Raw genomic sequence first — 25,338 nt, 5'->3', positions numbered from 1 at the left:
GGGTGGGGGCTTGTCTTACCTGTTTCTAAGTGTCACACTACTGGGTATGTGTGCATTGTCTCTAAGTATCACCTCCGTGTGTGAATCTGTGTGTTGTGTCTGTGTCCTGGGAGTCTAGCCTCTGTGTGTGTGTATCTATGTGGGTGTCCGAGGTTGTTGTGTACCTGTGTGTTTGTGTACCAAAGCTGTCCTGTTTCCCTGAGTGTCCTGCTTTTGTGTGCGTGTCTGAGAATTGTGTATCTCTGGGTCACAACTCTCTCTTTATGCGAATCTGTGAGGAGTGGGAGGGGCGTTGTGTACTTGTGTTTGTGCATCTAAGGCCTAATTCCTCTGAGTGTGTCTATGTGTTCATGTGTCTGAGGGCTGTCCTGTCGGATTCCCTGAGTGTCCTCCTCTCTATGTGTCGGTCTGGCCCAGGGCTGTCGCGTCTGTCTCTCGGCGCCCCGCCCCTGCGTGCGCGTTGGGAGAGACCTCGGACTACAAATCCCGGCAGACCCCGCGGCGCGCGGGCGGACGCGGGGCCGCAGAGGACGGGGCGGGGCTTGGCGGTGCGCAGAGCCTGACTGCGGCACCTTCGCTGACGCTCCAGCTGTTGAGTTCTGCAGGTGTCCCGGGCCGCCCAGCCCCGCCGCGTCCCGCGCCCCCGGACTTCCGCCTCGGCCCCGACCGCGGGGCATCGCGACGCCCGGGCCCGGCGATGAGCGCGAGGAGCCGCCATGAGCGCAGGTGAGCGCGCAGCCCCGGCCGACAGGAACCGGGCGCGGTCCCCGGACCGCCCGTCGTCGCACTTGTCGTGGGGGGACATCCCCACCGCGGGGGCGCGGGCCGAGGGAGCGACCCCTGGGACATCCCCTCGCCCGTGCCCTCCCCCATCCCAGAGGGGCCAGGAGCCCGGGGATGGCACCGTGCAGAGCCGTCCACTCTGCGCCTTCCTAAAGCCCTGGGAGAGGAAGCGCCTGGCGCCGCCGTGCAAAAGGATAATCCGGGGGCCGCGGTGGCGGGGCGCGGGGAAATGTCCCCGCGCAGTGACGGATGTCCAGGTGGGGGAAGAGACGTGGAGGCCGCTGCATCCAGGGCCTCTGAGTGGTTGTTCTTCTTGGCTGAATGAATGAATGGGGTTGGAGAAGCCAGGGCTCCTGAGTCCCTGGATCGGAGTGCCCTGGGGCACAAGTGCCACTCCTGATCCCCTGAGTCAGGCCCCCAGAGCAAGCCTGTTAGCACCACGGTCCAGGGACCACACCCTCCATGTTACCTGTCCCAGGCCCTGTGTCTGGAGGCCACCCTTTCCAGAGTATAATTCTACCTGCTGCAAATGGTGCCAGTAGACCTCTCGTGTTTAGAAGGGTCTCATTTCCACGTGGGTCACTCAGAGCCTAGACCTCAGCCAAGGGCCACCAACGCTTGAGCATCCTCTCTGCAGCTGCAGACCCTTCAGTTCAGGTCTCTCCCTCCGGTCTCCCAGCTTACTCCCCACCTCCCCCCCCCAACTCTAGGGTGCACCCAGGGTGAGGAAGGGGAAAGAGGCTGAGGAAATATGGCCCCTGGACTCGAGATCCAAAGATCAGGGAGCTCCTGGCAGATTATCCCTCACACTCAGCCTGGCCCAGGAGAGGAGCTTCTGGCCACAGGAGAAGCACAGCAAGGGAGGAGGCAGCAGTGCTGCCCTGGGCCTCTGCCAGGTCATCAGCAGGAAACCGGTGCTTCCGCAGGAAGCAAGAGGTTCCCAAATGGCTTTGACGCCAGCCCCTCCGCTCTGCAGTACTCGTGGCACTGCCCCAGGGCCGGGGAGTCAGACTAGGTTCAAGTCTAATCTTGACCACTCAGAGCTGTGTGACTTTGGACATGTTAATCAACCTCTGTGCCTCATTTTAAATGGGAATCCTAATCCATACTTTTGGAGAGGTGGCTGTGAGGATGAAGTGAGAGGAATGTGTTCATTTAGACCCACTCATTTTCAGCTTCTCCCTTGCAAGCTGTATGACCCCGGGCAAGGGATTTTGAAACTGTGTTCCTCAGTTTCCCCAACTGTAAAATGAGATGATAATAGTCCCTCCCTCAGAGGGTTACGCGTGAAGATCAGTCGCTGTTATTCAGAAGAGCAATGCAGTCAGTCATTTGTCAAAGTATTCTCATCCCAAGCAACTGGCCTGAGCTGGTGGTACCGGAAGAGATCAGACACTGCTCTGACCCTCCTGTGCCATCCCTGGGGAGACTGCGATGCGAATAGAGATAAACAAGCCCTTCTGAGTGTTTTGACAGATGTTCTGCAAGAGCATGCCCTGGGCTTGACCTTGCTGGGAGACTAGAGTGTTCCACAGATGTGACTTCCTCCTTCAAGTTCCCTTCCTCCTTCCCCAGGTTGACGGGGAGAGCATCCTTGTGAAATGATGGGTGTGTGATAGACACAAGGAAGAACTTCCAGAGGGAACATTGTTTAGGTCCTGGGGGAAGTGATCCAGTGAGGGCAGCTCCAGATGGTCTCTGGCAGGGCCCTTCAAGAAGAGGCTTGTTCCTCTGCACCTCCCAGCTGACCCAGAGGCAGGAGATGGACACAGTGACTCTTGCACCATCGCTTCCATGCTCTGTTATGTCAGTGAGGTGTACAACCTTCATTCATTGGTTCATTCATTCAGTAAATGGTTCCTGAGTCCCAGCCACATGCCAGGCACTGTGAGCAGGAGGGCGATGACACCTGTGCAAGCCTGAGGTGTTGGTGTCAGTGGGTGGGGGTGAGGTGGGCAGAGAGGATTTTGGAGTAAGGCCCCTTCCAGCTGCGAGACAAATTGGTGGGCACACTGCCTCTCTCAAGGCTCAGTTTTCTCATCTGTAAAATGGGATAAGTTGCTTGATTGTTGCAGGAGGAAAGCAGATCGGCAGGAGCAAAGTGGCCCACCTGGGGTCAGCGCAGCATGCTGCAGTCCCATCCCCAGCACAGCTGCTGGCCTGAGGGTTTGAAGGCCCGGGGAAGAGCTGTTGAGTGCACACAGGGGAGCAATGGCACAGCTGTGGGTTTTCAGACAGGGCAATGGGAATGTAGAGGGGAGCCTGAGAAATGGGTCAGAGCGGAAGCCACACCTCCTTGGCAGGGCAGCCAGTAATGCCCGCCTGTACAGGCCATGCTTCAGGAACTTCAAACACCCCATGTGTCAGCTACTTTGGGGTTATGATCCTAGAGATGGGAAACAGAAGCCTGGAGAGGCTGAGGCACTTGTGAGAGAGCCAGGAGCACAGTTACTGATGGGGACGACAGCGACGGCGCTGGTAGTGCCGTCGTTAAGAGCGTGGACCCTACAGCCGCACTGCCTGGATCCACGTCCCGCCGCGTGCTGGCTGTGTGGCCTTTGGGCAGCTTACTTCACCTCTCTGGGCCTCAGTTTCCTAATCTGTAAAATAGGGATAAAAGTAGTCCCCACTTCACAGTGGTGAGGAATGAATGAATCGATGTGTGTAAAGCCCTTGAACAGTGCCTGGCCTGTGTCAGCCCCTGATAGCCCTGAGGTACTCTTTTTGTTGTTGTTGTTTTTGTTTTTTGGCCGCACCGAGGGCTCGTGGGGGATCTTAGTTCCCCAACCAGGGATCGAACCCATGTTCCCTGCAGTGGAAGCACGAAGTCCTAACCACTGGACCACCAGGGAAGTCCCCCCTAAGGTGCTCTTTTTCCTTACACCCCAGAAACCACCCGAGAAGAGCCCTAAAGGGGGTGAAACTACCCGCCCTGACCCACTCAAGGAGCAGGTCTCCAGGGCTGGTGAGGGGCTTTGGCAAGAAGGACAGCTGGGACTGTGGCCTTTTGAGGAGGGGACAAGAAAAGGGCTGTGGCTTGTTGGTGGCCAAGGACCTGAGAACCCAGGTTGCCAGACCGGGTCAGTTGCCCTGAATACCTGTTGTTCTGCCCCCCAAGACAGGATCCAGGGCGAGCCTCCCCCCGCCCCTGCACAACACACACACACCAGAGAGCAGAAGGGCCTCGGCTGTTTCTTGTCTGCAGGCTGTTGTCAGGAAGGGAAGGAAATCATGCCCTGACAAGCCTCACTCGCAAGCTGGATTGGGCCGGGACCAGAGAGCAAAAGGGACCACCCCAGGGGACCCAGGCTGGGGTCTCTGAGCCCCAGGGCAGAAGGCTGAGCAGGCCTCCTGCCCTCTGGCTTTGAGACTTTACTGTTGGCCAGACACCCGGATGGTTGAGAGCTATAGGCTTTGTGTGTATGTGTGGGAGTTCCCCAGAGACCAGGCCCTTTCTGGAGCTGGTGGCAGCTCCATATGTTTTCTGAGTCACCCAGTGGACAGGGGAGGGATTGACCATGGGTGGGGCTTGGGTTAATTTGGGTTTTGAGTCATCTTGTTTGAAAGAGGCCTCAGGCGGCACAGGGCATATGCCCTGTTCTCTGGAAGTGCCCACATTGGCCCCCAAAACACAAGATCTGGGCTCTGACTTCCTGGCTCCACCATTTACCAGGGGGCCTTTGTGACTCTGAGCCTCGGTTCCCTCATTTGTACAAATGGGAAAAATAAGAGTCCCCTCATCGTGTTGCCAGAGGGTTAAATGAGCTAATTCGTGTGGAGGGTTAGAGCAGCTCTTGTCACCTGGGAAGTGCTTAATGGACATTGGCTGTTCTTATTATGGTAATTACCATAGTAATTATTATCACAGTGCTTATGTGGAGATATGGGGGGCTGCTATAGGACAGAACAGACTCTGCGTGGTCTGATGAGAATTAAAACCCACCCTGGGACTTCCCTTGTGGTGCAGTGGTTAAGAATCTGCCTGCCGATGCAGGGGACACGGGTTCGAGCCCTGGTCCAGGAAGATCCCACATGCCGCGGAGCAACTAAGCCCATGCGCCACAACTACTGAGCCTGCACTCTAGAGCCGGCAAGCCACAATTACTGAGCCCATGCACCTAGAGCCCGTGCTCCACAACAAAGAGAAGCCACTGCAATGAGAAGCCCATGCACCACAACGAAGAGTAGGCCCTGCTCGCCACAACTAGAGAAAGCCCGTACACAACGAAGACCCAGTGCAGCCAAAAAAAAAAAAAAAAGAAACCCCACCCTGGAGTCAGCCTGCCTAGGATTGCATCCTGACACTACCATGTACTTGGCTGTGTGATCTTGGACAAGTTACTTAACCTCTCTGAGCCTAATTTTCTTCTATAAAAAGGGGATAATTATTGTGCTTACATGGCAGGGTCATTATGTTAGCCATGTAAGAAGGACCAGGAGCAGAGCCCGCACATAGTGGGGCCTCGGGAAATGTTGACAATCATGGTTGCTTTGGGGCTTGGAGAAGCTGCAGAAACCCAAGTGTTTGGGGACAGAACAGCTGAGGGGCTGGGGATGTTGTGACGGGCAGCTGCTTGGGACACCCTGGGCTTATTGGGTGAAACTTTCAGATCAGGCCTCTGCAGGGCTCTGATTGGGGAGGAGGAGTAGGGAGCCCAGAAAACCAGCAGGTTGCCCCCTACCTTCCCTGCTTTCCCATCCCCCTTAGTGAACTTCTCCAGAGGCTCCTGGGAAACATGCAGATGCTCAGCACCGCTGCCATTGTGCCAGCAGGTCTGGGAGGGGCCCAGGCATCTTCATGTCTAACAGGTTCCGCAAGAGGTCCAGGGAGCACAGTTAGAGAAACCCTGGCAGAGGCCATGAGCCCCACCCCGTCCTGGGCCCCAGAACACCCACTATCTCCTTGCTCTCCTAGGACCGCAGCTGTACAGCAGGGGAGGCAGGAGAAAAAAAAGAGTTTCTACGGTAGAGATGCCCACTGGTCTTCCCTGAGCCACAGTTTACCCATCTGTAAAATGGGGGTGATAGTGGGCCCTTCCTCACAGAAGGAACCCGTCAGCTGTTCAGCTGGGCCCTGGCACATAGCGGCTTCTCTCCTTGAGCCTTGGGGGCTTGCTCAGTTCACCCCTCCTCTCCAGCCCACCCCCAGTGACTGGGTTCTTCCTTCCTCCGCCCCCCATTTCACCTTCAGAGTGAAACTGCCCCTTTCATGGCTGCCCTGACATTTTATCAGTCCATACTCGACTTCTTGGCATCTCCTCACTGCCAGGCCTGTGCTGGGCATGAAGGTTGAAAAAGGATGAGCAGGGACTTCCCTGGTGGCGCAGTGGTTAAGAATCCACCTGCCAATTCAGGGGACACAGGTTCGATGCCGGTCCGGGAAGATCCCACATGCCGCGGAGCAACTAAGCCCATGTGCCACAACTACTGAGCCTGCGCTCTAGAGCCCGCGAGCCACAACTACTCAGCCTGTGCTCTAGAGCCCGCATGCCAATACTCCTGAGCCCATGCGCCACAACTACTGAAGCCCACACGCTCTAGGGCCCGCGTGCCGCAACTACTGAACCCGCATGTTGCAACTACTGAAGCCCATGTGCCTAGAGCCTGTGCTCCGCAACAAGAGAAGCCACTGCAATGAGAAGCCCGCGCACCGCAGCGAAGAGTAGCCCCCGCCCGCCGCAACTAGAGAATGCCCACGTGCAGCAAAGACCCAACGCAGCCAAAAATAAATTTTAAAAAATATAATAAATTAAAAGTAAATAAATAAATAAAAATGACGTCTAAGGGCTTCCCTGGTGGTGCAGTGGTTGGGAAGCTGCCTGCCAATGCAGGGGACACGGGTTCGAGCCCTGGTCTGGGAAGATCCCACATGCCGCGGAGCAACTGGGCCCATGAGCCACAACTACTGAGCTTGCGCGTCTGGAGCCTGTGCTCCGCAACAAGAGAGGCCGCGATAGTGAGAGGCCCGTGCACCGCGATGAAGAGTGGCCCCCGCTCGCCGCAACTGGAGAAAGCCCTCGCACAGAAACGAAGACTCAACACAGCCAAAAATAAATAAATAAATAAATAAATAAATAAATTTATTTAAAAAAAAAAAATGACGTCTAAAAAAAAAAGATGAGCAGCCCTGTCCCTGCCCTCAGAGTGGAGAGCAGATGGAAAGTGGGACACACAGCTCCCAGGACGCTAATAGCTGGATGTGCGGGTGCTCTTGAAGCTCAAAGTGCTCAGCAGGCCCCGTCCCCCGACTCTGGGCCCACACGGAGCCAGAACTCGCCAGACGCACAAGGAAACAAGGTACAACGAGTGAGGACCAACAGGACAGCCCGGTAACAGACCCGTGAAGACTCGAGTTACTGGATTTATCAGACCAGATTTATAAAATGACTGTGCGTAAGTCGTGGTTAAAGAAGGAGGGAGGAGCCCCCCCACCCCCCACCAAATGCCGTTTCTCCTTCTGTCCACAGACAGCAGCCCGCTCGTGGGCAGCACGCCCGCCGGTTACGGGACCCTGACGGTAGAGACATCTATAGATCCCCTCAGCTCCTCAGTTTCATCCGTGGTACGTGGGCAGGGGAGGGGCAGGGGCAACTCCAGGCGGGGGTGATACCCCGGCCTCCTCCTCCAGCCCCCGCCCGCCCCACTACCGTGGCCTGCTCTCGCCCGTGTCCACAGAGGCTCAGCGGCTACTGTGGCAGTCCATGGAGGGTCATCGGCTACCACGTCGTGGTCTGGGTGATGGCGGGGATCCCTCTGCTGCTCTTCCGATGGAAGCCCCTGTGGCGGGTGCGGCTGCGCCTCCAGCCGTGCAGCCTGGCCCGCGCCGAAACCCTCGTTATCGAAATAAGAGACAAAGAGGTGAGAGGCAGGGGAGCAGGGGCGAGCCTGGAGCTGGAGAGGGGCGGCGGTGGCTCAGGGTTGCGGGGCGGAGGGTGCTCGGGTTCTCAGCCCAACCTGGCCGCTGACGTTCTGTGGGACCTTACACAGGTGCTTCTCCTCCCTGGACCTCAGCTTTCCCATCTGAGCAGTGGGCAGACGGGACGGGGTGGGTGATTCCCGAGGAGGTCACCTCTATCCTTGATCCCTGCCTCCTCCAGCAGGGGCCACCTGGCTGTCGGATGGGGCCGGGGAGGGGAGGGGTCTCTTCCAGGACTGAGTCCACACCTCCGTGTTCCAGGATAGTTCGTGGCAGCTCTATACTGTCCAGGTGCAGACTGAGGCCATCAGCAAAGACAGGTGAGGCAGCCTCATCGCCCCTTCCCAGGAGCCCCTGCTCCCCCTGCCCTCCCCCCACGAAGGCTCTGATCCCGGGGCCTCCCATCCGAGAGAGGGAAGGTGGTTCCGTGGGGATGGGAAGGTGCTGGGGCAGCTCCCAGGGCTCCACGGTAACTCCACCCCCGTCCCCAGCCTGGAGCTGCCCCCACAGACCCAGGCGGAGGACGGCCGGAGCCAGGCAGCTGTGGGGACACTACCAGAGGGGACATGGAAGGACACCGCCCAGCTCCACAGAACCGAGGAGGCAGTAAGTGGACAGCTGGGTTCTGGGCAAGTCCTTGCCTGTCTCTGGGCCTCAGATTCACACCCTGTACAATGGGGGCTGGACTCCAGCTGTTCTCCGGGCACCTCTGGTTCTCTTGTCCCAATCGTCCAGGCTGCTGGCCGATCACCTTTTACCCTTCCGTGCCTCTCCCGCCTCTTTCCTGTGCCATCCCCCTGCCGCCCCCGACACACTCCTCCTGGGGCCGCCTCCAGCCCACCTCTCCTCTCTCCCACCCAGCAGCGGATGCTGCGCTACTACCTCTTCCGGGGCCAGCGCTATGTCTGGATCGAGACCCAGCAGGCCTTCTGCCGAGTCAGGTAGGGGTCAGGGCCGGCGCTGCTACACCACGCCCACAGCGCGTGCTGCATTGGGCAGAGGAGGTGGCATGAGGTGGCCCAGCCTGGACTCTCCTCTCAGCTCTGTGCCTTGACCCCCTCAAATCGCTGAGCCTGTCTGTAAATAGCTCATGAAGGGAATCCCGGCCTCCTAGGGTTGTTTCGAGGGTAAAGTATATTACTGTCATGTAAGGCTTGGCACGGCACGTGGCCTGAGGTGGCAACACTGCTGTGAATCAGACCGTAAGCTCTGGACTCGGACCTTCTGTTTGGCGTCTTGTACCTGCTCTGCCACCTACTAAGTGCTTGATAAATATGAGCTCAGTTTATGTCTTAGTTTGAGCCCCGAGAAGCAGACCTCAAGACGAGAATTCAAGTGCAGGGAATCTGTTTGCAAGGTGATGCCAGGAGACGTAGGGGAAGTGAGGCCGGGAAGAGAAGGCAGCCGGTGGAGGGGGCTTGATGTGGGCACCTGGAGCACAGTCCCTTGGGGATCCCTTTGAGCCAGTGTAGGGCACGCACCTCAGGGTGCCCTCACCCAAGGAGTGAGGAAACCAGGGGGTACGTACCCATCACCTTCCTACCGTTACCAGTTGTGGAATACATGAACTCTTGCACAACTTTGGCCTTCCTGGCTCATGGGCAGACCGTGCTTATGCAGCCAGGAGAAGCCCTCAAGCCAGGACAGGTGTTTCCAGTAAGAGGCTGCACCGCGCAGATGTGAATTCCAAGGGGGTGTGGGGAGGGCACCAACAGCCTCTGCTACGTGAGAGGAATAGCAAAACTCGCTGACGTGGGACTTCCCTGGTGGCGCAGTGGTTAAGAATCCGTCTGCCAACGGAGGGGACACAGGTTCGATCCCTGGTCCGGGAAGATCCCACATGCTGCAGAGCAGCTAAGCCCGTGCGCCACCTACTGAGCCTGTGCTCTAGAGCCCACGAGCCACAACTACTGAGCCCGCGTGCCACAACTACTGAAGCCCCGCATGCCTAGAGCCCGTGCTCCACAACAAGAGAAGCCACTGCAATGAGAAGCCCGTGCACTGCAACGAAGAGTAGCCCCCGCTCACTGCAACTATAGAAAAGCCCGCACACAGCATCGAAGACCCAACGCAGCCAAAAAAAAAAAAAAAATCGCTGACCTTTGTCACCTAGTAAGTGCCAGGAACCGTCCAAGCACTTTGCAAAACTTATCTCATTTAATCCACCCGTAGCCCTGTGAGGGAGATGCTGTCACCGTCTCCATCTTGCAGATGAGAAGTCTGAGGCCCAGAGAGGTTAAGTGACTTACTTAAGAAGACATCATTGTAAAGAAAGCTCTAAATGTCACTAAATAATAGCGGCTGTTGTCACTGTTAAGTATTATCATCTCTCATTGTTTTTCCTGGGTGAGATCGTTTGGGGCCCGATCAGAGGAACAAAAGGAGAAAGTTAGGCCCAGAGTTCGTGAGGGACCAGCTTTCTCCCGGGAGCTCGGTGTGGCAGAGGTGGGCCAGGAGGGGTGGGGGGGTGCAGAGCTCAAACCCCACCACCCACACAAGTGCCCCCTCCCCGTCCTCCCAGCCTGCTGGACCATGGCCGCACCTGTGACGACCTCCACTGCTCCAGCACCGGCCTCAGCCTCCAGGACCAAACCGTGAGGTGGGTGCTCCCTGAGAGCTGGGGCCCCCTCTCTTGCCCCCCTGGGTGTGGCCTTCTTCCAGTCACCTGCCTTCTCTGGGCCTCAGTTTCCCCAGCTGGAAAGTAGGGAGCTCCGTCGCCGCTAGAGGGTCCAGCTGCCACAGCCCCTCTATCTGATAGCCCTGCCGCTTTTCCTCTTACAGGAAGACCATCTACGGCCCCAACGTGATCAGTGTACCAGTCAAGTCCTATCCCCAGCTGCTGGTGGACGAGGTAGGGCTGTCCCTGGGCCTCGCCCCAGCTCTGGCCTGAGCTGGCTGTGTGACCTGGGCCAGGGGCTTGCCCTCTCTGGGCCACCCGTACAGAGGCAGATTGTACCAGCTGTCCTCTTCTCCATGGTGGAGAGCTGTCTCAGAACCAGCCCCAGTCAGCTCAGGGAGAGGAATTGGAAGTTCTGGTCCAGGCTGGGGCTGGGGATTAGAGGCCAAGAGACAAACCCACACAGCCTGGGCTCCTGCTGTGTGCCAAGCGCCAGGCTCCAGAGTCTGGGTCCTTTCCGTGCATTACCCACTTTCACGCTCCAACAGCCTCGTGGTAGGTACATTCCGTTCACACATGAGGAACCGGAGCTACAGAGGGGGGGACATGGCATGGCCAGGGTCACGTGTGGACAAAGGGAAGCCAGTGACCTGGACACACCTAGAGTACACTGCTAACATCCCAGCCCTCTGAGCCAGGGGCAGACACCTGTGAGACAGAGAGGAGGCCTTGGAGTCTGGCCTGATGTAAACCCTAGTCAGCCACCTGGGAGCTGTGTGGTTTTAGGCAAGTGACTTCACCCTTCTGTGCCTCAGTTTCCTCAGCTGTAAAATGAAGATGATGGTAGCATCTGCCTTGTGGAGTTGTCCTCACCATCCTATGACATTTAGATGATGTGCTTAGCAGGGGCCTGGCGTGTAAACACCCGTGTGTCCTCTTTAGAGCGAAGAAGCTGGTGGCTCGAGGGACATCTGGACAGGACTGACCAGGAGACAGGCCTGGCTTTAGTCCTTTGGCAACTGCCGGGCCCTCTGCTTCCGTGGGCACAGGAGGCCCAGCCTGTGGCTGGGCTGCCCTGGGGGCCCTGGGCCCTGACGCTGCCTCCCCGCCCCTCCCCCAGGCGCTGAACCCCTACTATGGGTTCCAGGCCTTCAGCATCGGGCTGTGGCTGGCTGACTACTACTACTGGTATGCCCTGTGCATCTTCCTCATCTCCGTCGTCTCCATCTGCGTGTCCGTATACAAGACCAGAAAGGTGTGCGGTGTGAGGTGGAAGGGACAGGGCAGGCGGTGTCCGAGGGGACCTCCACCCACCCACTCCCTGCTTGTCCCCCTGCCCACAGCAAAGCCAGACTCTGAGGGACATGGTCCAGCTGTCTGTACAGGTGTGCGTGTGCCGGCCTGGGGGAGGTGAGAGGCTGGGGGAAGTGAGAGGTGGGGGAGGGAGGGAAGCTGGGGGAGGTGAGAAGCTGGGGGAGGGAGAGAGGCTGGGAGAGGGAGGGAGGCTGGGGGAGGTGAGAAGCTGGGGGAGGGAGAGAGGCTGGGAGAGGGAGGGAGGCTGGGGGAGGGAGGGAAGCTGGGGGAGGGAGAGAGGCTGGGGGAGGTGAGAGGCTGGGGGAGGGAGAGAGGCTGGGAGAGGGAGGGAGGCTGGGGGAAGGAGAGAGGCTGGGAGAGGGAGGGAGGCTGGGGGAGGGAGGCTGGGGAGGTGAGAGGCTGGGGGAGGGAGAGAGGCTGGGGGAGGGAGAGAGGCTGGGGGAAGGAGAGAGGCTGGGAGAGGGAGGGAGGCTGGGGGAGGGAGGGAGGCTGGGGAGGTGAGAGGCTGGGGGAGGGAGAGAGGCTGGGGGAAGGAGAGAGGCTGGGAGAGGGAGGGAGGCTGGGGGAGGGAGGGAGGCTGGGGAGGTGAGAGGCTGGGGGAGGGAGAGAGGCTGGGGGAGGGAGAGAGGCTGGGGGAGAGACGAAGCCTGGGGGAGGCAGTGGGGGAGTCCCCTCCAGGCTATACTGAGGCCCCTGCTTGCCCGCAGAGGAGGAATGGGTCGACTCCAGTGAGCTCGTGCCGGGAGACTGCCTGGTGCTGCCCCAGGAGGGTGGGCTGATGCCCTGCGATGCTGCCCTGGTGGCTGGCGAGTGCATGGTCAATGAGAGCTCTCTGACAGGTCAGTGCCTGCCCCTGGCCAGCAGCCTCCCGTGCCCCCTCCCGGGCCACCGAGCCTCTCTGCCTTGTGTCAGAACTCTTAGATGGAGTTCTCTTTTCCCTTTGCTCAGGTAACAGTCCCGGCCTCAGCAGGTCCTACCCCTGCAGATGCTGGGTGAGGCACTGCTACTCTTTGCCAGGCAGTGGGCTCAGGGCTTTACAGAGGTTAAGCCCTCTCGTGTCAATATCTGATTTGAACTATAAAAGTAACACAGCTTGTTACAAAATAATTCCAACAGAAGGAGAACAACGCCTGCCCCCCACCCTGGCCCCCCCACTCTGCCCATGCTGTATGCTCACAACTCTTTCTGGCTCCCCTGAGAGATGGTTCCTGGAAACTGGCTGCACACATCCCAGGACTGTCTCACTGTGTCTGTGTCTTTTGCCCTCTCTTGAGCTTCAGTGTACCTCTCTGTAAAATGGGGGCAGTGATTTCTTCACACATAGTTACAAGCGTTAAATGAGACCTGGGGCTTCCATAACAGTTCTAGGCATAAGGCTTGGTCTTGCTGGTGGGAGGGAGCAGTATGGGCCTCACACCACATCCCTCCCAGGGGAGAGCGTTCCAGTGCTGAAGACCGTCCTGCCGGAGGGACCAGTGCCCTACTTCCCAGAGACCCACCAGCGGCACACGCTCTTCTGTGGGACCCTCATCTTGCAGGCCCGGGCCTCTGTAGGACCCCATGTCCTGGCAGTGGTGACCCAGACAGGTAACGAGTCTGGGAAGTGGGGAGGGACGCTGGGCCCAGCACCTAGAGGAGAGGTGACACAGAGCCAGGCAGGACCCATCTCTGCCACTGCCCTGCTGTGCGACTCAGGCACGTCCCACCCCTACTTGGGATTGGCTGGAGTGGGCAGGGACGTGGCAAGAAGGAAGGAGCCCACCCCTTAGGAAGAGAGCAGTGCTGTACGTCTCCAGCAGGCCCCTGCCACGTGTGAAAGGGACCCAGTGTGTCACCAGATTTGACATTTTTCAGTGAAAGCCACACATCTGAATTTTAAGTGAAACCACCCAGTTTGTAGATGGTACTACTAATTCCTTACTTACTAAGCTTATGAAGGCTGGGCAAGGCCTGTGGCCATCCCGTGTGACCGCCGAACTGGGTGATTGCTGACCCCAGGAGCATCATGCCGTACGACCCCAGAGGTGTGGATGGTGTGGGGGAGGGGCGGAGTCATCCTGACCCTCAGTTTCCCCTGCCTCGGTCTCCCCGTCTCCTCCCAGGGTTCTGCACGGCTAAAGGGGCCCTGGTGAGCTCCATCCTGCATCCCCGGCCCATCAGCTTCAAGTTCTATAAACACAGCATGAAGTTTGTGGCTGCCCTGTCTGTCCTGGGTGAGTGGCCCCCCGCACCCCACTTTGCCAGTGGCCCCCGGAGCCCCGTCCCCAGTCCCGCTGAGTCCCTTGCTGTCTCCTCAGCTCTCCTTGGCACCATCTACAGCATCTTCATCCTCCACCGCAACCAGGTAAGCCTTGGGGGCCGGGCGGGGGCTGCCACTGGAGGCCCAGGGCCCACCCGGCCTGGCCCTTGGCCTTCACAGTGCCCCCTGCCAGGTGCCTGTGGACGAGATCGTGATCCGGGCTCTGGACCTGGTGACGGTGGCAGTGCCGCCCGCCCTGCCTGCCGCCATGACTGTGTGCACCCTCTACGCCCAGAGCCGGCTGCGGAGCGAGGGCATCTTCTGCATCCACCCGATGCGCATCAACCTGGGGGGCAAGCTCCGGCTGGTGTGTTTCGACAAGGTGGGGGCCGTGGGGGGGGCACACGACCAGGCCCCCCACACCCACATCCCTCATTCAGCAACGTTGACTGAGGGCTTGCTGAGCCCAGAGTCCCGCCGCCTGCCCGTGCGCCCCTGCTGTGAACACTGCCCACCGCCAGGTCCTGTCCTGGGATGGAAACACTCAGAGGCACCCTCCACCCCCAGCTCCCACCTGCATCAAGCTCACAGTCTGGAGCATGAAATGTCTAAAATCATTTAATTTGTTTGTTTGAGAACCATTGAGGGCCAACTGGGTACCCAGGGCTGCTGTCAACACTGGGGATCCAGCAGTGACCCACACGGAGATGTCCCCACCACCATAATGAGTGAACCAGGGACCACAGAGAGCTGCAGATGGTGATGGGTTCTAGGGAGGAAGCAAATGGGGTACGTGGTGGGTGGTACGTGGGGGTCACTCCCTTGGAGGGCAGTCAAGGAAGGCTCCTCTGGTCCCTTGGTGACCTCTGAGGGATGGACCACACTGAGAGGAGAGCAGGGCTGGCAAGGTGGAGGGGAAGAAGTAGAGTGGCTCGTGGCTCCTTGGAGGAACAGACCAGTGTGCCTGGGGCTCGGGGAACAGTAGGGAGGGGGGCAAGATGAAACGGGCAGAGCCCTGATCCATCAGAGGCTGGCGGGCCCTGGTGAGGAGTTTGGACGTTATTTAAACTGAAAGGGTGGAGCATGATCGTCTTCGCAGAGCTCCCAGGCTAGCGAAGGGGCCAGATGTGTAACTGAGCCATTGGAATATGGTATGGGAGAGGCAGGCATCCGTTCACTCATTCATTCACTCATTCATTCATTCACTCATTCCACTGAGAGCTGTACATGGCCAGACCCTCTTCCTGGTACCACAGTGAACAAATGATGGAGTAGTAGAGGCCGTGGGTGAGAGCCCCGAGCACGCACTACCTGACCCAACTGTAGGGTTAAAGAAGAAGACCCAACTGTAGGGTTAAAGAAGAAGACTTCCTGGGGGAAATGATGCCAGACCAAGAAACACTGCGGGTTGGGGAGGACAGCCTGGCAGAGGGACCTGCTTGAGCAAAGTCCAGCTCTGGCTCCTGGGGTTCCCATGGGCCCTGCCTGGCCAGGGGTGTGGGCGCCCACCGCAGCGGGGCACAGCTCACCCCAGGACTCATCACTGGCCCACCCGCTTGCCCCCTGCAGACAGGCACACTCACAGAGGACGGCTTGGACGTGATGGGTGTGGTGCCCCTGAAGGGGCAGGAGTTCCTGCCGCTGGTCCCAGAGCCCCGCCGCCTTCCCATGGGGCCCCTGCTCCGGGCACTGGCCACCTGCCACACCCTCAGCCGGCTCCGGGACACCCCAGTGGGTGACCCCATGGACCTCAAGATGGTGGAATCTACTGGCTGGGTGAGGAGGCCGAGCAGGTCCGCCCCCTGCCTCTGGGCAGCCGAGCCCTAACTAAGCCCACCCAGTCTTCCTTCTAGGACTTCCAGGGGGCGTCTCTATCATGCCCACCACCGAGAATAACAATGGCCAAGGCCTAGTGCTGAGCACCTACCCTGTGCCAGCGCTCTGTTGCACGGGCCTCATCTCATGTACTGCTCCCCATAGCCCCAGGGAGGTAGCTTAAAACCTGCTTCACGAAGGAAACTGAGGCTGAGAGAGATTTGGAATAACTTGTGCAAGGTCACCCAGCGGCTTGTAAATGGCAAAGCCAGAGTTTGAACTTGGGTCCTCCCAACTCCAAAGCCCACATTCTTGACTTCTGTTCTATCCAGTCTCCCATGAAGGAAGTCCTCCATGAGTTTAACTTGGGTCTCTCCCACTGCCTCTCTCCATGGGCCAAGGATTGGCTGCCCCAGGCCAAGCCAGCACCCGGCCCCTCGATGCCAATGTTCTCTGCCTGCCTCCCAGATCCTGGAGGAGGGACCAGCTGCAGACTCGACATTTGGGACCCAGGTCTTGGCAGTGATGAGACCCCCGCTTCAGGAGCTGCACCTGCAGGGCATGGTGAGCTGAGGGGGGTGCCTGTGGGGCGTGGGCTGGGAGGGGTGGGCTCCACAGGCCGGCCCCTCAGCTGCCCCTCCAACCCTACAGGAGGAGCCCCGGGTGCCGGTCAGCATCCTCAGCCATTTCCCCTTCTCATCGGCTCTGCAGCGCATGAGCGTGGTGGTGGCGTGGCCGGGGGCGGCTCGGCCCGAGGCCTGCGTCAAGGGCTCTCCTGAGCTGGTGGCAGGCCTCTGCGACCCCAAGACAGGTGAGGGGCATTGGCACGGAATGGGGTGGGCGCCCAGCCCCTGTCGCTGCCCCCACCTCCCCGTCCCAGTGACACCTGCCTCTCCCTGGCAGTGCCCACCGACTTCGCCCAGATGCTGCAGAGCTACACAGCTGCTGGCTACCGCGTGGTGGCCCTCGCCAGCAAGCCGCTGCCCATCGCACCCAGCATGGAAGCAGCTCAGCAACTGACGAGGTGGGCCCTGGGGACTGAGCTTCCGGCCTCGTGTGGGCAGAGGGGGGCAGAGCCCAGGGCCGATGCCCCTGCCCAGTGGCTGGGGGAGGGGTCGTGGCCACTGCATGACCTCTGACCCGGGTCTGCCCACCCTCCAGGGACACTGTGGAGTGGAAGCTGAGCCTCCTGGGGCTGCTGGTCATGCAGAATCTGCTAAAGCCACAGACGACACCCGTCATCCAGGCTCTGCGAAGGACCTGCATCCGCACCGTCATGGTGACAGGTACCAGCAGGGCCTGGGTTAGGAGGGCAGAATCTACCCCATTCCAGGCAGAGATAAGGGTACCTGGCGTCCCTTCCCGGGGCATCTCTTTGGGCCCCTGCCTCAGGCCTGGTCCTTTTCAGACATTTCAGGTATCTTCACAGTCTCCCTCCTGAGTGATAATTGTCACCCCAGTTGACAGATGAGGAAAGTGAGGCTCGGAGGAGTAGAGTGACTTCCAAAGAGTCTGGGGCTGGTGTTGGACAGCCTGGGTTCCAGCCCAGCTGCTCACCTGCTAGGTGACCTCTCCCCGAGTTCCAGTTTCCAACTCTGAGAAATGGGGGAAGTTAGGTCAGCCTCAAAAGTTGTGACAATTTCATGGAGCAAGAAAAGAAAGATTCAGGGGACTTTCCTGGCGGTCCAGTGGTTAAGACTCTTCACTTCCAGTGCAGGGGGCACGGGTTCAATCCCTGGTCAGGGAACTAAGGTCCCACATGCCGCATGGCACGGCCAAAAAAAAAAAAAATAATGGTATATGTAGAACTCAAACCCAGGCTCCCAGTTTCTCCTAAGACCTTTGATCCCTAGTTTTATAGACAAGGAAACCCAGGTTCAGAGACACTGATACCCTGCCTGAGCTCACTCAGCCAGTCATGGCAGACAGATTCTGTCCGGCCTCAGTTTTCCCATCTATACGTGTCAGGGTGAGGATGGCCCCCCTCAGTAGCAGCTGGACCCTGACCTTGCCCCATACCCCCAGGGGACAACCTGCAGACGGCGGTCACCGTGGCCCAGGGCTGCGGCATGGTGGGCCCCCAGGAGCGCCTGGCCATCATCCACGCCAACCCCCCTGAGCGGGGCCAGCCCGCCTCCCTCGAGCTTCTGCCAGTGGAGTCTTCTGCAGCCGTGACCGGGGCTCAGGTGAGGCTGACCCCAAGTTCCGCCACAGACCCCACCCATGACTCCGCCCCTGTGTCAGCTGTCCCGGGCCCCAGCTCTCAGGGTGGGCAGGGGGAGCTCAGCTGAGCTTCCCGGGCCCCCAGGATCCTGACCAGGCTGCAAGCTACACCGTGGAGCCAGACCCCCGACCCAGCCACCTGGCCCTCAGCGGGTCCACCTTTGGTGTCCTTATGAAGCACTTCCCCAAGCTGCTGCCCAAGGTAGGGCTGCCCCCGGGCCTCCCTGATCGCCCCACACCTCGCCATGCTCTGCTCCCTCCTCTTGGCTGCCTCAGCCCCTCCCCTGTCTCCCTGTGCTCCCAGGTCCTGGTCCAGGGCACCGTCTTTGCCCGCATGGCCCCCGAGCAGAAGGCAGAGCTGGTGTGTGAACTGCAGAAGCTTCAGTGAGTGCCCACGGGAGCGGGGCCTGCGGGCGCCCAGCTGGCCCATAGGTCCCTGCTTCCCACCCCAGGCGTTAAGGAGCCATTGGCCTCAGAGAGCCCGGCAGGCACCCCCGGGTCTGTCACACTGACAGTAGTACACCGCCCTCAGTATCTGCGGGGGATTGGTTCTGAGAGTCCCTGCAGATACCAACGTCCACAGATGCCCGAGTCCCTTATGTAAAATGGCGTAGTACAGTCGGCTCTCTGTTGCCATGGATACAGACCCCGTGGATACAGAACCTGTGGATACAGACCCTGTGGCTACTGTAATTGCACCTATTTACTGAGCACCTACTGCGTACCATTTACTGAGCATTTCCCAGGCACCCAGCGGGCAGTCGGAATGCAGCCATCCCCGTGTTCTGCCAGCCAGCCCGGGAGGTGGGTGGGCCACTTCGCAGCTGAGGAGGGCCCTCCCGGGCTCAGAGCCAGCACGTGAGTCCGGGCCGCGCCTGCCCTCCCCTCTCCGACAGATACTGTGTGGGCATGTGTGGGGATGGCGCCAATGACTGCGGGGCCCTGAAGGCGGCTGACGTGGGCATCTCGCTGTCCCAGGCCGAGGCCTCAGTGGTCTCGCCCTTCACCTCAAGCATGGCCAACATTGAGTGTGTGCCCATGGTCATCAGGTGAGGCGGGCAGGAGCCTGGTGGGGGGCGGGGTCTCGGCAGGGCCCGTCAGCCAGCCTGGGCCCCCTCATGCCCATACCCACTCCCCAGGGAAGGTCGTTGTTCCCTGGACACGTCGTTCAGTGTCTTCAAGTACATGGCCCTGTACAGCCTGACCCAGTTTATCTCTGTCCTGATCCTCTACACGGTGAGTATCTGCAGGCCCCGTGCCGGGCCCGGGGCGAGGACCTCAGCAGTGTGGTGGGAGCCCGGCAGGTTCTGGAGTAGACAGCGTGGCCTCAAATCCTGCTCCAGCCGCGTGGCTTAGGCGCTCCGGAGCCTCGGCGGTGAGGCTTGTCTGAGATTATGAAAGCGCTGAGCGCCTGGCGCACAGTAGGTCCTCAGAAACGGGAGCGGCTGTCCTGTGCTAGCGTTTCCTCCCTGTCCTCTGAGAGCTCCCCATCTGCAGGGGGGACTGAGGCAGAGCCCAGGCAGGGGTGAAGGAGGCAGAGGCAGGAGTGGGACACCCGAGGCCTCTGCCCCTTTCCCATGAATCTGCCCGTTCCCCGCTCGCCCTAACTCAGACTTCGACTATGCCTCCAGTCTCCTGTCCAAAGGGTATCACCCCCTCCTCTGCTCAGAGCACGCGTTGCTCGCCCACGCTGGAAACAGGTGACACCATGGGACAGTGCAGGCCTCGCGCCAGCTTTTGTCCCTGTGTCCACCTTAAACCTGAGGGCGGGAACTGTGTGTCCTCCAGAAACCTTGGGGCTCTGCAAGGCAGAGCCTCAGCCTCCGTCTCAGGATGGTAGTTCCCATCAGATTTAGGCCTCCGCAGGTCAGCAGGGATGCCTTCTCCCTCAGACGGGGAGAGGGGCTTCCTGAAGGCAGGGCCGTGTCTCCTGCATCAGATTGGGAGTTCCCAGAGGCAGGAGGGTGCTGTCTGCCCATCAAGTTGCAGGGCAAGAAAACACCTTCCCCATCAGACTCCTTAAGGGCAGGGCTGGTGCCTGCCCCATCGGACTAGGAGCTATCCTCCCCTCCGCCCTCCCTCCCTGCCGGTAGGTCAACACCAACCTGGGCGATGTGCAGTTCCTGGTCATCGACCTGGTCATCACCACCACGGTGGCGGTGCTCATGAGCCGCACGCGGCCGGCGCTGGCACTGGGTCAGGCGCGGCCACCAGGGGCCCTGCTCAGCGTGCCCGTGCTCAGCAGCCTGCTGCTTCAGGTGGCCCTGGTGGCCAGCGTGCAGCTGGGGGGCTACTTCCTGGCCGTGGCCCAGCCCTGGTGAGTAGCGGGGAGCTCGCCCCAGATCCCACCCATGCCCCGTCCTCCTCACCCTCGCTCCCTGACTCCCGGTCCCTGTGCCCCCAGGTTCGTGCCTCTGAACAGGACGGTACCTGCGCCAGACAACCTGCCCAACTATGAGAACACGGTGGTCTTCTGTCTGTCCAGCTTCCAGTACCTCATCCTGGCCATGGCTGTGTCCAAGGGGGCGCCCTTCCGCCGGCCGCTCTACACCAATGGTGCTGCTGTGCTGGGGGTGGGATGTGCTGGGGGGGGTAATGGAGGGGAGGGGGGATGAGAGGGAGGGAGGGGGATGTGATGGAGGGAGGGGGGATGAGATGGAGGGAGGGGATGAGATGGAGGGGGGGGATGAGATGGAGGGGAGGGGGGAGGAGATGGAGGGAGGGGGGAGGAGATGGAGGGGGGATAAGATGGAGGGAGGGGGAGGAGATGGAGAGGGGGGAGGAGATGGAGGGAGGGGGAGGAGATGGAGGGAGGGGGGAGGAGATGGAGGGGAGGGGGGATGAGAGGGAGGGAGGGGGGATGAGATGGAGGGGGGGATGAGATAGAGGGAGGGGGGATGAGATGGAGGGGGGATGAGATAGAGGGAGGGGGGATGTGATGATGGAGGGAGGGGGGATGTGATGATGGAGGGGGGATGAGATGGAGGGGGGATGAGATGGGAGGGAGATGAGATGGAGGGGGGGATGTGATGGAGGGAGGGGGGATGTGATGATGGAGGGGGGATGAGATGGGAGGGAGATGAGATGGAGGGGGGGATGTGATGGAGGGAGGGGGGATGTGATGATGGTGGGGGGATGAGATGGAGGGGGGATGAGATGGAGGGAGGGGGATGAGATGGAGGGAGGGGGGATGAGGTGGAGGGAGGGGGATGAGGTGGAGGGAGGGGGATGAGGTGGAGGGGGATGAGATGGAGGGAGGGGGATGAGATGGAGGGAGGGGGGATGAGGTGGAGGGAGGGGGATGAGATGGAGGGAGGGGGGATGAGGTGGAGGGAGGGGGATGAGGTGGAGGGAGGGGGATGAGGTGGAGGGAGGGGGATGAGGTGGAGGGAGGGGGATGAGGTGGAGGGAGGGGGATGAGATGGAGGGAGGGGGATGAGATGGAGGGAGGGGGGATGAGGTGGAGGGAGGGGGGATGAGATGGAGGGAGGGGGATGAGGTGGAGGGAGGGGGATGAGATGGAGGGAGGGGGGTGAGGTGGAGGGAGGGGGATGAGGTGGAGGGAAGGGCTGTGGGGCTGGTGCCTGTGGGGTCCCGTCGGGCATGGGTGTGGGTGTGCTGGGCTCCCTGGCCTGACGGACTCCCCCACCCCCAGTGCCCTTCCTGGTGGCCCTGGTGCTCCTGGGCTCCGTCCTGGGGGCCCTCCTCCTGGTCCCCGGCCTCCCGCAGGGGCTGCTGACGCTGAGGAGCATCGCCGACACCTACTTCAAGCTGCTGCTGCTGGGCCTGGTCGCCTTCAACTTCGTGGGGGCCTTCATGCTGGAGGTGGGGCCCGCCCCGCGTTGGGGTGAGAGGGGGCTCCGGGGGTGGGACTCAGCCACAGCTGCCCCCCTGCGACCTCCCTGTCCCCGGCAGAGTGTGCTGGACCAGTGTCTCCCAGGCTGCCTGCGGTGGCTCCGGCCCAAACGGGCCTCCAAGAAACGCTTCAAGCAGCTGGAGCAGGAGCTGGCCGAGCAGCCCTGGCCACTGCCCGCCGGGCCCATGAGGTAGCGCAGGCCCGGCCGGCCGGCACCCTAAACACTGGATCTCCCTGCTTCTGAGCCACCGACCAGGACCCATCTCCAGAGACACCACTGCCATCGCTCCTGCAGCCCTGAGGTTGGCGGTTGTCACACTCATGTCCCACGTCTGCCCAGCCCAGCCTTCCCTGCCCCCGCCTGGGGAGATGCTAAGTACCCTTGTCCCCCACTTCGGATGCCCCATGTAGGGACAGCGGCCACCACCGCACTCAGAGCCGCCGTCAGTGTAGCAAATAAAGTCACAATATTTTCCTGCCTCGGCCTGCCTGATACCACTGACCTGGGTGCCCCTGGCACGTGTCTGCTCCCGGCATCCCCTGATTTTTCAGATCATGTTGGACAACTCCCCTCTCTGAGCCTCCGTTTCCTCATCCGACGTCATGTCTCCAGGTTGAGCACGTGCCCGGTGCTCCGTTCAGCATTTTATAGGCATCATCATTTAATCCTTATAACTGTGGAGTACTGTCCCCCCACCTTTTTATTTTTATTTTTGGCCGCACCTCATGGCTTGCAGGACCTTAGTTCCCTGACCAGGGATCAAACCCGGGCCCATGGCAGTGAAAGCACTGAGTCTTAACCACTGGACGGCCAGGGAATCCCCAGTCCCCCTTTTACAGATATGGAAACTGAGGCTTAGAGGTCACGCAGGTAGTCAGAGCTGGGACCAGGTTGCTTTGACTCCAGAGTCCACACTCTTGACCGTACTACCCTCCTGCAGGGGCAGGAGAGAATGGGCTTGACTCAAACAAGTGCCAGCACCTACAAGGCATTTAACTGGGGCAGTTCCCTGCTTTCCCCACCTCCCGCATCCTGGGATGTGTTTATGGTCCAGTTCTTCCCTCAGATGCAATCCAGGCTCTGAGCCCACGTTTCCCAGCCAGAACCACGTGCACCATCTCCCGGGGAAGGGTGGGTGCTTCTGACCTCATCCCACCAGTGGGACCCTCGCCAAGCCCTGCTCTAGAGATGCAGCTCCGTCATCTGGTCCATCTGTGCTGGGCAGGGGACAACAGGAAAGAAAAGCCCCCGCCAACCTCATTACTGGAAGCTCCGGCACCACCCCCAGCCCACCCTAGTAGGAGCTCAGCGAATGTTGAATCAAACTGTGGACAAGGATGGGGGGCGTGAAGAGGTAACCTGTGACACCAGGCACATCCACAGACCCTCTGCACTGGGCACTGAGTCATCAGACAGCAACGGTTCAGGGTGGCAGATGCTGTTCAAAGGGAGGCTGGAGGACACGGCGAGGCCTGGGTTTGAATCCCGCCTCTACCCCTAGCTGATTATTCATGCATTTGTTGGGCAGTCATGTGCCAGGCACAGGGGCTACAGCGGTGAACAAAAAACATGACCTCTGCCTGGGTGCAGCTTATAACGTGGTGTGAGAGGCGAGCGGGGAAGGAGCAAATCTCCAAGAACACTGGGAGAAGAGTCCCCACACCTGCTACTCCCTCCCCGGATAGCTGCCACCTGTGCTTGGGTCCTTAGAGCCAGAGGAGTGGGTAGAAGCAGCAGAGGATCTGGGAGCCAGGACGCTAGAGGTGGCAGCTTTGGGGCTTCAGTTTCCCCTTTTGGTCAAGCATAGGGGACAGCAGTTCTGCCAGGCGGTTTACTCTCCTACGCTAGTGGGATTGCATCTGGCAGCAGTGAAGGGCTGAGGAAGGGCAGAGAGGGCCAGGCTGGGCCCCGGGGCCCATAGTGCTCCAAGTGACAAAAATCCCTGCTATTCTGCCATAGACACTGGAGCGGGGAGGGGAGCGGGGTGGCAGATAGTTATTCATTCATCCATTCACTTGACAGACCAGCACTGGGGAACAAACGATGCACGGGACATAGTCAGTCCCTGCCTAACAGGATTCAGTATCTAAGGGACACGCAGCCTAAGGGGAGCCCAGGAGACCTGAAGGTGAGGGCCTGAATCAAGGGGCATCTTGATCCCCCTCCCAGCCTGAGCCCCCTGCCCCAGGCCTACATTCCCGAGACCAGGCAGGACTGCCCCAGAGGCAGGAGACCTGCAACCCCACACCCGGCCAGCCTCCCAGGAGAATCCACTGTACATTCACTTATTCATTCCACAAATGTTTACTGAACAGCTGCTCTGAGCCTGGCACTGTGCCTAGTGAGCAAAAACTGAGGATGAGCAAAAGCAGACCTTGTCCCTGTCTTCACGTGGCTGACAGGCTCATGGGGGAGAGGGGCAGGATTCACATGGTCACATAGGGCAACAGCTGTGACCGGTAAAGCAGAAGATGCTTAAGAGCTCTAACAGGGAGAAAGGGAAGCCGCCTCTGAGGAAGGGAGGGTTTGATCTATAATCAGAAGGAGGAAAACCTCACCAGTGTTCCAGAAGGAAGAAACATCTTGAGCAAAGGCCTGGTGGCAGGTGGAGGAAGGGAGGGGTTTAATGAGAATCAGCCAAAAAGCCATTGAGGCTTTTGGGAGACCAGGCAGAGGGAATGAGGAGGCAGAGCCAGACTGTGATGAAAGGTAGGGTCTTTGGGGATGAAAGGTAGGGTCTTAAACTCCCCAGGGGAGTTTAGCCTTGTTCCCGGGGGGTACCTTGGGAAACCAGTGACAGGCTTTAGGTAGAAGCCTCCCTGCCCCCCACCCTGTCTGAGGTGAGTGGGTGAGGGCAGGGCCCGTTTGGGAAGGCCTAGATTGGAGGTATTAGAGTCAGAATTAGTGGTGGGAGCTGGATTGGCTGCAGGGGTTGAGCGCAGGGGAGTTACGGTTAGCCGGGTAAGGGAAGGATGGTGGGCTCATTCCCTGCATGGGAACACCTTCAAGGGCCAGGTCTGGGGAAGGTCGGGATGTTGTGAATTTGGACTTGGATCCTGTTGAATTGGATGTGCCTTGGGGACATTCGTGTGGCCAGGCCCGGTAGCCTGTAGACTGTGGTTTCAAAGAAATGCTGGTTATGGAAGGCAGCTGTGGCCAGGAGCTGGCTAGGGAGATCCGGAAGGCACCAGAGAGGCAGAAGGAAAACCAGGCCAGGAAGGGTGTCCTGGAAGCTGGGAGAAGCCAAAAGGGAGGGCAAGGCTTATTTCCCGCTGAGCAGCGGTGGGCGAATCATCTTTATGAGCCTCCTCTGTAAAATGGGGGCAGCAGGCTCACCTCACCCATCTCACCACTTTGCGCTCTGGCTGTGATAAGGCCGTGAGGAGAAAGCATTTTGCATAGCGACAAGTGCTGAACAGACGTAAGGCTGGCTCCGCGGGCGCCTCCTCCCCGCGGGGCTGCTTCCAGAAGAGGGTTGAAGACCCGAGGTCGCGGCGTGGCGGCCCCGGCGGCGGCGGCGGCGGCGCTCGCGTTAGGACCCAGCGGATCCAGGCTGGAGGGCGGGCGCCGGCCC

At 59.8% G+C, this 25,338-nt stretch overlaps 1 protein-coding gene across 5 annotated transcripts; it reads left to right on the top strand.

Moving 5' to 3' along the window:
- The first annotated feature begins 545 nt into the window (after window positions 1-545).
- On the top strand, window positions 546-22,072 carry ATP13A2 (ATPase cation transporting 13A2). Of its 5 annotated transcripts, none has more exons than XM_059914679.1 (29): window positions 546-726; window positions 7,251-7,345; window positions 7,459-7,641; window positions 7,961-8,019; window positions 8,191-8,305; window positions 8,564-8,640; window positions 10,221-10,298; window positions 10,481-10,550; window positions 11,437-11,571; window positions 11,660-11,726; window positions 12,338-12,469; window positions 13,062-13,217; window positions 13,733-13,843; window positions 13,928-13,974; window positions 14,063-14,251; window positions 15,439-15,645; window positions 16,153-16,248; window positions 16,336-16,495; window positions 16,588-16,708; window positions 16,846-16,970; window positions 17,710-17,870; window positions 17,993-18,109; window positions 18,212-18,291; window positions 18,804-18,956; window positions 19,047-19,143; window positions 20,001-20,224; window positions 20,312-20,463; window positions 21,563-21,732; window positions 21,823-22,072. In XM_059914679.1, the coding sequence occupies exons 1-29, from the start codon at window positions 717-719 to the stop codon at window positions 21,955-21,957; spliced, it is 3,522 nt and encodes a 1,173-aa protein (XP_059770662.1). In that variant the 5' UTR covers window positions 546-716; the 3' UTR covers window positions 21,958-22,072. The 5 variants fall into 5 exon arrangements, with proteins under 5 accessions (XP_059770662.1, XP_059770672.1, XP_059770681.1 ...); XM_059914689.1 differs by having other exon boundaries at window positions 8,561-8,640; window positions 11,464-11,571; XM_059914698.1 differs by having other exon boundaries at window positions 8,561-8,640; window positions 16,396-16,495.
- Window positions 22,073-25,338: the final 3,266 nt, after the last annotated feature.

This window comes from Balaenoptera ricei, chromosome 1 (assembly GCF_028023285.1).
Source record: "Balaenoptera ricei isolate mBalRic1 chromosome 1, mBalRic1.hap2, whole genome shotgun sequence".
Lineage (NCBI taxonomy): Eukaryota > Metazoa > Chordata > Mammalia > Artiodactyla > Balaenopteridae > Balaenoptera > Balaenoptera ricei.
The sequence above is the reverse complement of the archived record's forward strand: the minus strand, read 5'-3'. Positions and strand labels throughout refer to the sequence as shown.

Coding starts and splice junctions, on each gene's coding strand:
- ATP13A2 (XM_059914670.1), top strand. Junction 16,249..16,335: donor AGCTGCACCTGCAGGGCATG/GTGAGCTGAGGG, acceptor CCAACCCTACAG/GAGGAGCCCCGGGTGCCGGT. Junction 16,496..16,587: donor CCTCTGCGACCCCAAGACAG/GTGAGGGGCATT, acceptor TCTCCCTGGCAG/TGCCCACCGACTTCGCCCAG.